The following is a 14,260-nucleotide window of genomic DNA, read 5'->3' as shown; positions in this document are numbered from 1 at the left end:
TACATGTGAGCTGGCACTGATAGATGCAGCTCTAATTAGTTGCACCTTTAGTTCCCACCTCCCTCGTCAGTCTTCCTATCCCCCCAGTCCCCCACACCCCTCATGGGTACTCACGGGGGACACACCGATCCACGCACACCTGTCTCTGCATCTCTGCAGCAGAGCTCTGCCTCTTTCTGTCATTAGCTCTCTCATACGCGCTGTCCTCTTGGCCTCCTTTCCCACTAACCCAGTAACTCAATGAGCCTGCACTGCCGCTGGTACTCTCCATTAACCAGCAGTCTCCAATGAGGAGCATGGCACTGTCTCACTCATAGGCGACGATAGTCGATGAAAGGGTGTATTGAAGGAAATGAATGGAAAGTGGCATGAAGTGATCAGCTCTATCTGGCATGAATGCAGATGATGTCTCAGAAAGGAATCAACCTTTCGAAAAAAGGCTAACTGTGCTGCTACTCCATCTTGTGACAGGTGGCACCGCAATGCCAGAGACCACAACTTTAAAAGTGGACCCCATTCCAGGTAAGTTTCTGAAAAAGGATTTGTTGTTGTTTACCTGCTGAGTTTTAATTTTAGACCACAAGAAGCAGACCAAAGGTAATGAATGCCATCGCCAGGCAGGTCCCTCTCCTCCTTTGGCGTTGGCCTGTTATTAACGCTGATGATATGGCCCGGAGAGGCTCCTGCTGACGGGGTGAGAGGGATTGCACGACGCGAGGCTGGCTGATGATTAGCACCGGTGCTCCGCTGCTGCCTCCTCAGCATAATCACTAATCACCGGGCCGACACTGACGCACGCAAAAAAAAAAAGGAGCTGGCGCGAAGAACAGGGAAGCACGATGCAGATGACCGGAGGAAATTAGGTGGACTCTGGGGCCACGTCCCCAGCCAAGCACACATAGCAGTGTCTCCTATAGCGGGGCTGATGAGGCAGCAGCCAGCTGGGAGAAAGCACCCCAGTCTGACCTTGGCTAATGGGCCGTAGGCTCCACCCATCCCCATTTACTCAGTCAGCTGGCTTTATGGTCTGTCTGCAGTCTGCTGGGGCAGCGGCTATCCTAATGGAAGAAAGTGACATGTAGTGTGTGTTTGCCTTAAACTCAACCTTGTGTTTTAGAGAAAATGCATGGCGATTTAGGAGAATGAACTTATGAGTGCATGTTGCCTCACAAAAGTCTTTGAACACCTTAAACTTTTTACCGTTTTGTTTCGGGACTTTACGTCCACTTGTGTTTGATTTCATGTATCAATATAGACAGATGTTTGCTAGCAAACGGCACTGTCGAGATCCAGGAACAGCAGACAGCTCAGGGACAAAGCTGTGGAAAACTGTAAAACAACAGGCCAAAGTTTGGACGTTTCATGTAGCACTGTCTGTTGCATGAAGATGGAAAAAGTGCGGCACAACAGCAAACCTCCCAAGACGTGGCCGTCCACTTAATGTGAAAGGATGCAGAAAGAGCACATTAATCATGCAAGCAGCCAAGAGATCCATAGCTCAGATGGGGAAATCTGTTGACAAGACGGCTATTAGTCTTGCACTCCGCCAATACAACTTTATGAAAAAGTGGCAGGAAGCAAAGCCATTGTTAAATAACAAAATGAAGAAGTCCTGTCTGCAGTTTACCACAGACAATGTAAGGGACAATCCATGGTGCCCTGACCTGGTAAGATGAGAAAATAGTTTTTATGTTTGGCCTACATGCAAAGACACTGCTGAACACTCCATCCATGCATCAAAGCCCATAAACAGTCAGAAGTACAGTGCAATAATTTAGACTGAAGCATATTCATATGCCAGAATAGCCCATATAGAGACCAGACCAAAATGTCCTGATGTTCTCAAATTCTCTCCATCCATGGATTAATTTCAAAGTATTTTGCAAAGAAGCAACTTTTTGGGATTATGTACTACCTTGTGTCGGTCTGTCACACAACACCCCAATAACATACACAGTCATCTGTAGTTGTAAAATGTTGAAGGTGTACGAATACGTTTGCAGAGAATGAATGAGAACATCTGGGTTTCTTTTTTTCTTATTTTGCATTCAATTAAACCTTGTGTCTAAGGGTAAAGACATTCCATGTCAGTAGAATCGCGCCATACATGTGTTCATGTTTATGTGTCCTGAGTCTGTGTGGTGCTTGTTTCCTATGCATCCTAATCTCCGAGGATCTAGTTTCCATTTGTACTGAGCAGGAAAACGTCTCCTTTTCTTTTAATGAAATGCCCAAATGCGTCATGTGGCTGCTCATCTTATCCAGAGCTTGTTGGCCGCCTCAGTCAAAACCTTCCAATAGTGGAACAAAAAAAAAAGAAAGTCAAACGCCTTTTAATTGGGAGTGGGATTTATATGTGAACGTGGCTTGGAGTCTGTAATGTGGTTCCACATGAGAATTCCAGCCTTTGTGCTTAATGGGTAAATAGAGTCGTAGCCTGCAGAAGCTAGTTAAACCCTCGCCGTTATTAAAGGGAATATTGGCTCATATATTTTGTCACTTGGAAGGCAGTCTCGTTACATCTCCAAAGGCATCTCCTGCTGGAGCTTAAAACCATGCCTAACATCCCAAACATCCCTCTCCCGTGTGTTGATTGGAAGTCTTTCTTTGTCCAAAAGCTCTCACACATTTTCTGGCCTCTGCAGAGGCTCCTCCGGCACGCCGTAGGTCCGTGGGGGACCGCGCAGTTGGAACTGCGCCTCGGCGCTGCGGTCTTGAAATCTCAAGTCCCCGCTCTCATTAAAATCCTCATCTCTCAGCGGGATGCTCTGAATGTCTCTTTCTAAGCTGTGTCCAGACCTTGTCGTCTCCATCCCCCCGTCATTGTTTGGCGAGTGTTCCCAGCATGCCTCCCCGTCTGTTCCCTACTCAACCCTGTTACATTCATTAAGAGATATCATTAAGCGCAGTCGTGATAAAAGGACGGTGTGATGTCTTCACCAACACTTCTCTCCGTCTCGTGTCACATTTTGATTTCATTTTCCAACTTTTGTCTCGCCAACAAGTGGGACTTGAGGCTTTTGTTCTATGGTGATCTGCTGCCCTCTAGAGTTTGTAGAGTAGAGTAGGATGTTCTTGTTTGTAGCCTATGGTCAGATCATGACTACAGGCTACAAGCCTTTCAACAATTGTCTGGATTCAAGCCGAAGCAGCAGTCTAAATTATTGGCATTTCTTCTTTTGTAATAAAATGAGATCTCTCGCTAAAGCTTGACCTGACTTCAAATTGCTTTCAGGCTTTCTGTGGTTTGCTTGCGACTTCGGTTGGCCCAATGATCCCTCCTTCTGCCGCTGGACTTCAGAGGACACTGGCTCCAGGTGGCAGATCCAGTCCAGCGGCACCCCAACTCTCAACACTGGCCCCAACATGGACCACACAGGTGAGTACCTCAATCTGTTGGCCTACACAGAAAAGTAACTTTGCACCCATTTCTACCCCAAGGTAAAGTAAATTTAACTAACCAACAGGGGGGTCAGGAAACTTCATCTATACGCTAGCGACCGGTCTCCAGGAGAGCGAAGTGGCTCGACTAGTGAGTCCCGTGGTCAGCTCTGAGGATTCCGACCTGTGCGTGTCCTTTTGGTACCACATGTACGGGTCACACATCGGAACACTGCATATCAAACAGCGCGAGCAGACTGAGGAAGGAACTGCCGACATCCTGCTCTGGACGGTCAGTGGTCACCAAGGCAATCGCTGGAGGGAAGGGCGTGTCCTTGTCCCGCGGATCAGCAAACCCTATCAGGTCAGTGTCTCGTCAAATGACCTACTTTTCTCTGAAACGTGAACATCGGATTGACTTAAATTGCATACGCTTTTATTTCAAAGGTGGTGATTGAGGGTCTTGTGCAGAGGAAGAGCTGGGGAGACATCGCTGTGGATGACATTAAGGTTCTCGACGGGCTTGGCAAATCAGATTGTGAAGGTGAGGATGACAGTCCAGTTCTTGTGTTTGTGCTGGTCTTGAAGATGTTCCCTTAAGTACTGGATTAATCTGTAATTTCTTGTTTTTATAGATCCTGATGTGCCTACTGAGCCAATGCTACCGGAGGACAATATCAACGAAATTTGTAAGCCATTTCAAATGGAGTTTCAATAGTTGCTATTAAGGGTGTACTGGTTTCTGTAATTTTGGGAGATCATTGATCGGCCAATACTTAGGTGTGAAATTAAGTCTTGTCCACTGATCTCATCTACCTCGGTAAAGGTCTAAAAATCAACCACGATCGTCTTTTGCTCTGCTGTGAAAGAGGTTTAACTGACAGACACTAGGTCATGTCTGCAAATTTGTAATTAACAGTAGTTACCCCATAGGCGCCGGAACAGGGGAGGCCAGGGGGCCATTGGCCCCCCCACTTTACGGTCCTGCCCTGCCTGTCCTCTGGTCCCGCCAGACATTTACACCGGCGGCACACAACTCTGACAATCTGTGACTGACATCTCTCTGTGTTTATATGCAGACAGAGGCACAGAGAAAACCTCCAGCACTGAGATCTGGACCAAATCTAAGGCTCCAGATCATAACAGTCACTCAAAGGTTTACATGCGGCAGCTTCGGGTCGGGTTGGGATCGGGAACCGGTCTGACATCTGAAAAAAGGCTTTGACTCTAATCCGGTCCAGGTCTGAACCAATTCTGCCTAAAAATTCAGTGAGATTTCTGTATTTGTCACCATTTATAGAAGTGTGGCGATGTTTTTTTTTCTAATCGAGTTGGGATGAAATAAAAAAAAAAAAAGACATGGGGCCCATGTCCGTTTACCGGTCTGGACCAAATGCTCATCCACACTTTGCCCAGAGCAGATCATTTTTGCTCAGGTCTAAAAATAATTGCGTGGATTTGTTTTGTTTTGTTTTTTTCTCTTTGCTTTTCCAAAAGCCAATCAGCCATCAGTAGCCATAAGTATCGATGGCTACTGATGGTTTTCAGGTCTCTGTTGGCTGTTGAAATTCATTTTTATCTGCTAAATAACAAGCACATTAAAGTTTATTCATGGTGGTTTTTGGGGGGGGGGGTTTCTCCCCTCCAGGGAGTCTGTTTGTGGGCTCTAGTGTCCCTTATATGAAAGTAGGCTGACAGGAAAGGGGGAAGGAGAGGGGGAAGACATGCGGCAAATGTCGCCGGGACCGGGAATCGAACCAGTGACGGCCGCGTCGAGGACGCAAGGCCTCCAAACGTGGGTCGCGCTATCCCCTACACCACCACAGCACGCCCTTCATTTAGTTTTTAATGCAAACATATTGTCAGCAGTCTGGCTGGTTATCTGTCCCACTCAGAAATCTCTATGACCGCAGCGCAGGTTAGACCCTAAAACGTTGTCCTCCAGGTAAGGGGTGTTTACTGTTTACTACGGGACAAATTGCGACAAACCCACTGAATTGATTGACAGGTGCCATCATATCAATTGAACAAGTGCGCGCGCCTGACATGAAAAGTGCGTAACAGAGGTGACGAAACGCCCCATGACCCCCCCACCTCAAAAATGAATCCGGCGCCGCTGAGTCACCCAGGTGCCAACTCAGCAACTTTCGTACTATATTTAGCAACATTTCAGACAAATAAAATCCATATCAGTCAAAATTATAATTGGCAGGTCAGACTTTATATAAATCATAATCGGCGATAGGCCAGAAAATTGCAATCGGTGCACCCCAACTCATGTATGCTTTACCTCTAAGACTTTTATTTGTAAAATTATTGTTTTCCTTCCACTTTTCAGATTTGCATTACTTTTGTTCTGCTGGTCTAAAACTAACACGTTGGGTTTAATGGATCTGACGTGACATAATGTGAAGAAGTTCATGAAGTACTAATAAGCTTTCTCTGAATTTGTCACATTCCTTTGTTCCTGCTCTCTCTCCTTCAGTTGAGGACATCACCGACTATCCAGACCTGGTAGAAACCAACCAGATCAGCGGCGCTGGCAACATGCTGAAAACTCTCAATCCCATCCTCATCACCATCATCGCCATGTCGGCCCTGGGGGTTTTCCTGGGGGCCATCTGCGGCGTGGTCCTGTACTGCGCTTGCTCGCACGGCGGCATGTCGGAGAGGAACTTATCGGCCCTGGAGAACTATAACTTTGAGTTGGTGGACGGTGTCAAGCTAAAAAAGGACAAACTCAATGTACAGAACTCGTACTCAGAGGCATGAGACGGGTCAGGCTGCTGTCACAAGACTAAAAGACGGAGCAGAGCTCGCACAAAAAGAAGAAGAATGGAAAAAAAACAAAAACATCTTCAGGCATATTTTGTATGCCGGCCCCGTAAGCGGGCTCAACAGAACTGCCAAACACCCTCCGCTCAACAGATGAGGGTCAAGGGTTCAGGAAACCAGTGGGAGGTTTGGACTGATCCACGCTTTTTTTTCTCAGGAGCTGCAGTAAAAAGAACCTACCAGTAGGGGACACTGTGTACAAATAATAAAATACAGGAAAAAAAAAGAAAAAAAAAAGTATGTACAGATGATTTAGATGATATTATAATTTTGTATTTTGATTTTCATTCATTTCTACAATCGGATGCTGGTGTTGAGACCAATTTATTAATAATGTTTAAAGTATTTATCTTTTGTGGTGGGGGGGAAGAAATGTCTTGGGGAAGGTTTTGTTTTGTAGAATCAGTTCATGAAAGCTGTTGTTCCTCTTCACGCTTTGAAAGAGACGTGTCGAAACCCTTAAAGAACCATATCCCGACGAAACTGTATATTTTGCCACTGCGGGGCGGCGTAACGAGCGCGACCCCGATCCTTTTCCCCTTTGACCCCCCCTGCAGTTCGGGTCCCATTCACGTATGGTTCTGACAGTGCCTTTAGTACCTTTTGGTTGGCCTTTTTCCGTTGAACCGAGTTCTCTTTTGAATTATATTAGGGTTAAGTTATAATGAAAGGAAACAGGGGCACATTACCTTATGAATTCCTGCCAAACAGGACTATATAGTTTATTATGGCGCTTTTTCTTTTGTTTTGTTTTGTTTTTCTGTCCAAGAAAAAGAAAAAAAAAAAACTTTGTAAATAAGTTTTAATATATTTTATTGCCCTTTTTAAAGAAAGTAAAAAGAGGAGAAAAAAAAGCTGCAGTATCCCTTTTTTTCCCCCCTCCATTAGTTCGAGTGAGTGTGTGTGTGTGCGTGTGTAAACACAAACTTTTGACTGTTTTGTGCAGAAGTGTGGCGTCGGCCGTAGATTCCGTTGCTCAGGCAAGCAAGACTGATTTTGTGCGCGTGTGTGTGACGCTAATTTTGTGCGTCGAAGCCATCTTTCATCCCCCCCTCCCCCCCCCCAAAAAAACACACAACTCAAAGGATGGATGAATAAAAGGGTAAAACATGCACATGAAAAACATCCTCCGTTGCTAATGTCTCGTTTGACAGAATTCAAGGGTAAAATTAGACATGTTTACGTCAGAATATATATATGTCGACCAGCATACCAAAATGAAAACCATCAACCAACGTTCTATTATTATTATTATTATTATTGGGGGGTTTGTCTTTTATTTTCCCTCCAGCATCACTGTGGATGTTCACTGTAAGAAGTGCTATCTGAACAATGCAGCTTGAACGCACTTTTGTTGATAGGAAGCCGATTTAAAAAAAAAAGAAAAAAAAAAAAAAAAAAAAGGAGCTGACCCACTGACCGAGTGACGGTGCTACCGGTAGTTCAGCTGGACATGGACGTGTCTCGTGATTAAACCCAGACGTGTAGCTGAAAGGTCTCGCTTGGGCCTGCGGGAGCTTTATGCGTTTCACATGTAGCAGCCATAACGACGTGATGTCAGAGCCGACGTCATTGGAGCGGCACAGCGGGGGGGATCGAGCGGCATCACCTGAATCAGGTTATCTGGGAATCCCTCCGTGGCTTTACCAAAGGATTGTTGCCCCTCCACACCCACACACACACACACACCCACACACACCCCTACACACACACACCTTTTGACTGTAGGGGCTTTTCACCACACAGAGAGTACAGCAAGAACACACGTCATCATCAAGTGATCACCCTTCAGGCATGGGGGGGGGGGGGGGGGGGGGGGGGAACACCAGGACACTTGTGGAAAGTTGCAAAACGTGGCAAAGTGTTTGTTTGTTTGTTTTTCTAGGTTATTTCAATGTTTTAAAAAGTGTGAACTTTTACAATCTCAGTCGAGAAGTTTGCAGATGGACGGATGAGACAATCCCACCATAACACACTCGGATGGAGAGAATGTCGAGGACACACACCCACACACACACCCATGCACGCCCACACAAGACGGGGCCTGCGAGCCCAACGATGAAACTCATCGGTTTGCCTCACCATCGACCCGATCCAATCACGAACTCGATCAATTTTTGTATCTAAGAAGGGTGACGTCTTTTAAATCCGTGTGCTTTGTATGTCGTGCCGTGGTGTACACACACACACACACACACGCCCACCCCCGCACGCACCACACACACACTCTTACCTTTTTTTTTTTATTATTATTATTATTATCCCATTTCAAATCGGACGCCCCCGCTCTCCTCAGCTTTCAGTTTCAGAGGACGGTAGCTGAAGCAATCTAGGAAAAAAAAAAAAAAAACCGGATTCTGTAGCGTGGACTCGAAACCAACAATGTTGCACTGAGAAATATATTTAAGAGGTCTATGTGTTTATAGTGTTCATTTGCAAAAAGAAAAAAAAAGAAAATTACGTCAAAAGAGAGAAAAAAAACAACTTGTGCTCGTTTTTTTTTAAAAGCATCATTTCAGATTATCTGAAATGGATCCAAAATGTAAAAAAAAAAAAAAAAAAAAAAAGAGAGAGAGAGAGAAGTTTTCATTACTGAAAAGACGGAACAGATTTTTTTTTTAAAGAAGAAACTTCCCCTCCCCGTACATGTACATGCCATGTTAGCGCTTCATTTTGTACTGTCATTCAGATTTTGTGCAGATTTTTATTTGTTTGTTCTTTTTGTTTGTTTTTTACAAGAAAAACAAGACTTTTATTTTCAATACTGCTTCTGTATTTTGCTGTTGTAGGGGGGGGGGGGGGGGGAAGTAATAAAACAGCAAAGGTCTTATAAAAAGCACTGGGTTTGACTGTGTTGTTATGTGTTATATGCAGCGAGGGGTTTGAACAAGCGACCCTTTCTCAAAGCACAGCGTCTGTTTTCTTCATTTGAGTAACCTGATCGCTCCACTGCAGTTTTGAGGAAATAAACCAATTTTGATGACAAAATTGTGTAAAGGAAAAGCAGCTACTGTTATGGAGGAATTTTGACCCACTCTCCTTTGCTCCGTTGCTTTCACTTTGCTGATTGTGTCTTGAAATATTCAGCCACAGCAGCACAGTAATTATAAGAATGGACACTAAGCTCGCTATGTTTACCTCCAATTATAATGTTAATTTGGAGCATCCTGCTAAGATGACGCAAAAAAAAAAAGAAAGAAAGAGAGAAAATGCAAATTAGTCGTGTTTCCATCTACAGGTTACACAAAGCATCATTTTGTCAGATGGTGACGTCAAGCATGTCTGTAGAAAACAAGATGTAGAAGTTACAAACTAGCATGGACCATACATCTGAAGTCCGGACCTCGAAATGTTTCCTAGTTTTGTGCCTCTGGTAAGGCACAGACCCACCACTGGGTGGCTACGGTTGTTGCGTTATAGAACTTAATCGGTACATGTGTTTCCATGTTCCCTATATAGCATTAGGTCTTTTTTGGAAAAAGCAAATAAAATAATTTTAAAAAATAACTCAAGCAAACTTAGAAACTTTTTTTTTTTTTTTTTTAAACGGAGGGAGTTATTTAAAATTTTGCCAGTTACATCTGGCATTTTTTAATGTGATACTTCAAAATGTGCCGAAAAGACTTTGCAGGGAAAACATTTTATGACACTTTGATTCTTTTCTTTATCAGTAACTCCGTTGGGAATTTATGAACCGTTTTGATGTTGTTGGGGGTTTTTTTTGGTCTGTTTTTGGATTGGACAGAGTACCCCAAAGTACTCTGGTATAAACAGGAGTGCATCACATGCCGAGGTTTTTTATTCTGATTTTGTTAAATAAAATAACAGTGGCCTTTTAACCAGATTCGTTTTTCATGTCCTGAGAAGCAAAATCCCAGATTTAACACATGGTGTACTTCTTTATACTATAACTAGAAGCCGCTTTGGTCTGACGCTAAGTGAGAAAAGGTGAAGATTTGTGCTCAGGTCTAGGAACAGATGGAAGCAACTCCAGTGAAATCTCTGAAGTTCCACTTCACAGCCGCAGTGAAGAGGGTACCGACCACTAATGACACGTTGATGAGCGCCATACCCCGCCCAACAGTTGGCTTTCTATGTCCTATCATTAGAAGACATTAAACCAAAGATCTAATTTTAGTGCTTTTTATTTTTAGCCAAGTAAAAATCTTTCAATTATCGCCTTTTTGGGGTGGAGGGATTTTGGTAGCGCAGAAGAAAATAGAGGAGAAAAAACATACGAGCAAGAGGCAACACAGCAGAGATTTATTTGCAACTTCCTTTACACGCGTTATTAATTTCAGGTCATCTGTTAGCAATTACAAGGTTTCCCCTAAAAAACATCTATAAGCCCGGAGGTTGGTCGCTAGGGCTTGTTTTAAATTCATGTTTTTGAATTTAAAAATGCTTAAAGTTGACAAGAAATTTGAAAATATCACTTGATGGTTATGTGTTATTAAAAGACTGGGAGATTAATACTTAAACACCAGCTATCAGGTATTAAAAACAGCAAACATTAAAAAAAAAAAAAAAAAGAACTTGAAGAAATAAGCCATGCTTAGCCTGGTGGGGGCACAAGGAAAGCCTAGCGGCCCGCCAGGCTTATACTACACTGGGGGAAATTCTGAATTAGCACATCTTTACATGGAATACACTAGTACACATTTTTAAGCAATAAAATTCAACCCTCACCAGACAGTCTCTCTGGCACAGAAGTATTCATACCCGTTGAACCGACTATAGCTTTGAAAACAAAACCTCACTGGGACTTTATAAGATAGACCAGGTAATTAGTCAATTAATCAATCAGTAAGGTAAGTTGTAAGCAGATGCATTCATAAGTTAATTCTGAAACAAGAATTTTGAAAAATTTGAACTTTAAGTGATCACGGGAGTGTTTAAAAAGCAAAGGTGTGTGACATTTCTGGTTTAAAAAAACAGCTAACTGTGTTTGTTAACGTATTTTATTATGGACTTTATTGAGCTGATTTTGGTTTCAGTGTCATTTTAAGTCTCAGACACCACTAATGTGACTTTGAACTTTGAACTCCGGCCTTATAAAGTTCAGGTCAGGCTGTTTCACCTTTTCACTGGATCTTGTTGCCATTAGCAACGCTCAATGGTCCGCCACATTTAGAGAGGTGAGTAGTAATTAGCTACATTTACTCAGATACATTTACTTAAGTAATGTTTTTTTGGGGGGGGGCGGAATGAACTTTCTGGAGTAGTTTTTCTACTCTGTACTTTTTAATTTTATGTTATTAATACTATTTTAAAGCATCACTGCTCTTACTTGAGTCAAATTTCTAGCTAGTCTGCACACTGCGAGCAACTTTACTGAATGAAGAACAAAGATTTTAACCAAACGTACCCCAAACCCAGACACACTCCTACATTTTATGATAATATGAGACGTCCTGTTCCTACAGAACATTTGCACTTCTAATGTCTTTTTTCTCTCTGCTTGACTCTTTTCAGCCATTTACAAGTCAGTGTAAAACATACAGTGTCTCTTTCTGATGATACATCGTATATTATCTTTGTCCTGGGGTAGTATATGGAAGTAACATATATATTACTTTAAGTATTGGTTTCTTTAGTTGTTTTTTTTTATTGAAAATTTTGATTTGGAAATAATTCCTTCTGCCTGCATCTATTATTTTGTAATAACGTAGTTGCATTTTTTTTTTTTTCCATTTCAGTCTTTTACGATGCAAGAATATCCACTTAGCTTTATATATTTGTCTGTCAAATGACATCATTGTTGAATATTAACCGTTTCACCAAATATGTTTTTTACTCTTACTCGATACGTTTTTGAACGGCTACTTTTTTTTTTTTACTTTTACTCGAGTAAAAATATGTCGAAGTATCTTTGCTCTTAGTTGAGTAGATTTTTCTGGGAGTACTCTGTCCGCCGCTTTACATTTAAAACTATATCCATGAAAAGACATGATCAGTTTTTATGTTCCACGTGTAGGAGTTTCATAACAGGCAGCCTCATTCGAATCATCATGAAAACAGCATCTAATTAAAAAAAAAAAAAAAAAAAAAAAAGAACGGACGCCTGCTGTTTTTAAGTTCACCAATCAGGTGGTTTTGGTCTTTACTGGAAAAAATGTGGGTTGGGGGGGAAACAAACATTTTTCTTTTGCATTTATTTCTATAATCACGCAGTATCTACATTCCACCACAAGGGGGCAATAGAGTAAAGGTAAAACGCAAGAGAAAACTAGAAAGTGCATCTCATCAACTCTGTGACATTGAGAAGCCAAACCCTTTAAAAATGAGAGGTAAAGATGATCACGCAGACGATAAACCCAGATGATAATGAAGTCCCCAATCTGCTGGAGTGTCTGCCTGGTTCCATATCTCCTCTGGCAGGAAATGTCAAAAACATTTGGACGTCTGGCTTTCCAGACGGCCAATATCTTTCATCGGCGACTATTTCCTGCCGCTTAGTCAAAAGGAAGATATTTTTTTTAGTCATTTAAGCTCTAACTGGGATGTGAAGGAATGAGGCTGCCCCACGGTGTTGACTAATCTGCAGGTCTGATTCATATCAGTTCAATTATAGCGCCTCATTCGGCTTTGTCATAGGGACTCCGGCTTATCTGATTGGACCTACGGGAATTTTTCTTTTTCTTTTTTAAGAATTAGTTGTTGTTGGGTTTTTTTTTAGATAAAAAAAAAATATATATATTTAGATGTTTTAACTTTCTATAATCATAAGAAAAATTCAATAGACACAATTTCCGTCTGTCTCGTCCTTGTCGCGCAGTGGCGGGTTTGTTTCGCAGCGCAGGGACTGAAAGAATCCCCCTTGTAAACATTCCCCGGAGGCTAAACAGGATTTAAGGCGCTTCCGGACCTGATAGTTTGTTTTTTCTTGCATTCTTTTTTCCACCACGTCTCCAGAGCAAAGGCAATGACACTGAGAAACTAAGCTTAGAGCAAATAAATAAACCGACGTTTGCTATTTGAGCAGAAAAAGAGCCAAAAGAAGCTCATGTCATCATGCGGGAAGCTAAAGTACAAAGAAGAAGGAAAAAAATAAAGACGATAGGATGACTAGTTATTTCCTCAAAATCATACTAAAAAAAAGAAAAAAATGTTGGTGGTGTTTAGAAAAGAATAAAAAGTACAAAAGTGTACTTCAAAAGTGTGTAAAAAAAAAAAAAAAAAACTAAACTAAAACATGGTGGACTTTGCTTTGATGATGATGATGATGATGATGTGATGATGGCACAGGCTAATTTAAACATAATGGTGCAGCGTTGACGTCGACATGGGCAGCATCTGTATCAATAGGCATCTCGTTTTTAGTGGGTTCTGGTAGTGACGTGGTCGAGGTCCAGCCTCAGCCTTCAAAATAAAAGTAATAAAATCAGAATCAAATCCAATTAAGTGCGTAATTAATTTCAGTGTGTGCTGGAATACGAGATGTTTCGTTAAATTTGATAAAATGGTATATTCACTTTTATACATATTTAGTTTTTGTACACAGATTGCAAAACCAATCTATGTACAAAAGGCGCTGTATTGGACTTCACTGGGGCGCCACCTTCTGATAGAAACTCAAACATTTAATGGAGGATATAAATGCAAGATAAGAGAGATAAACCTAAAAACTGATATTGATTTAGTTCAGAATTCCTATACCATATTATTTGTTTTTGTGTGTGTTTTTGTTTTTTGTCTTTCATGGTTTTGACTAACCTACTATTACTCGGAGAAGTGACTCAGGGTTACCAGAAAAAAAAAATTAATTAAAAATCACAATACCAATACTGCAACATTTGTTTGAGCATCTGGAATGGTCAGAAACTGTAGTCTTTTCATTCAAGGTTAGAGCAACAATTTCGATGCTTAATGAAATTTACCACATGTAAAATTGTTCAAAATGAGATAGCGCTATATAAGTAGGAAAATATTGAATGGAATTTTTGTCATAAGCGTTCTTCTAAAAGTTGTCTTTTATTGTGAAGAGAATAGGACGGAAGCGCTGTTTCTAACGGGCCGCTTTGCTGCGGGCGGTGCGGCGTCT

General features: G+C 42.0%; 1 protein-coding gene across 3 annotated transcripts in view; it reads left to right on the top strand.

Annotated features, from left to right (window-relative positions):
• The window catches only part of nrp1a (neuropilin 1a), an 83,155-nt gene extending 74,144 nt beyond the window's left edge, over nt 1-9,011 (top strand). For all 3 annotated transcript variants that reach the window (XM_032551085.1, XM_032551082.1, XM_032551084.1), the window contains exons 13-18: nt 472-522; nt 3,236-3,379; nt 3,468-3,745; nt 3,829-3,925; nt 4,017-4,070; nt 5,867-9,011. In XM_032551085.1, the coding sequence (XP_032406976.1) occupies nt 472-522; nt 3,236-3,379; nt 3,468-3,745; nt 3,829-3,925; nt 4,017-4,070; nt 5,867-6,153 (911 nt within the window). In that variant the 3' untranslated portion in view covers nt 6,154-9,011. The remainder of the gene's footprint in view (nt 1-471; nt 523-3,235; nt 3,380-3,467; nt 3,746-3,828; nt 3,926-4,016; nt 4,071-5,866) is intronic.
• Nucleotides 9,012-14,260: the final 5,249 nt, after the last annotated feature.

This window comes from Xiphophorus hellerii, chromosome 21 (genome assembly GCF_003331165.1).
Source record: "Xiphophorus hellerii strain 12219 chromosome 21, Xiphophorus_hellerii-4.1, whole genome shotgun sequence".
NCBI classification, from domain to species: domain Eukaryota; kingdom Metazoa; phylum Chordata; class Actinopteri; order Cyprinodontiformes; family Poeciliidae; genus Xiphophorus; species Xiphophorus hellerii.
This window is presented reverse-complemented; position numbering and strand designations above follow the sequence as displayed.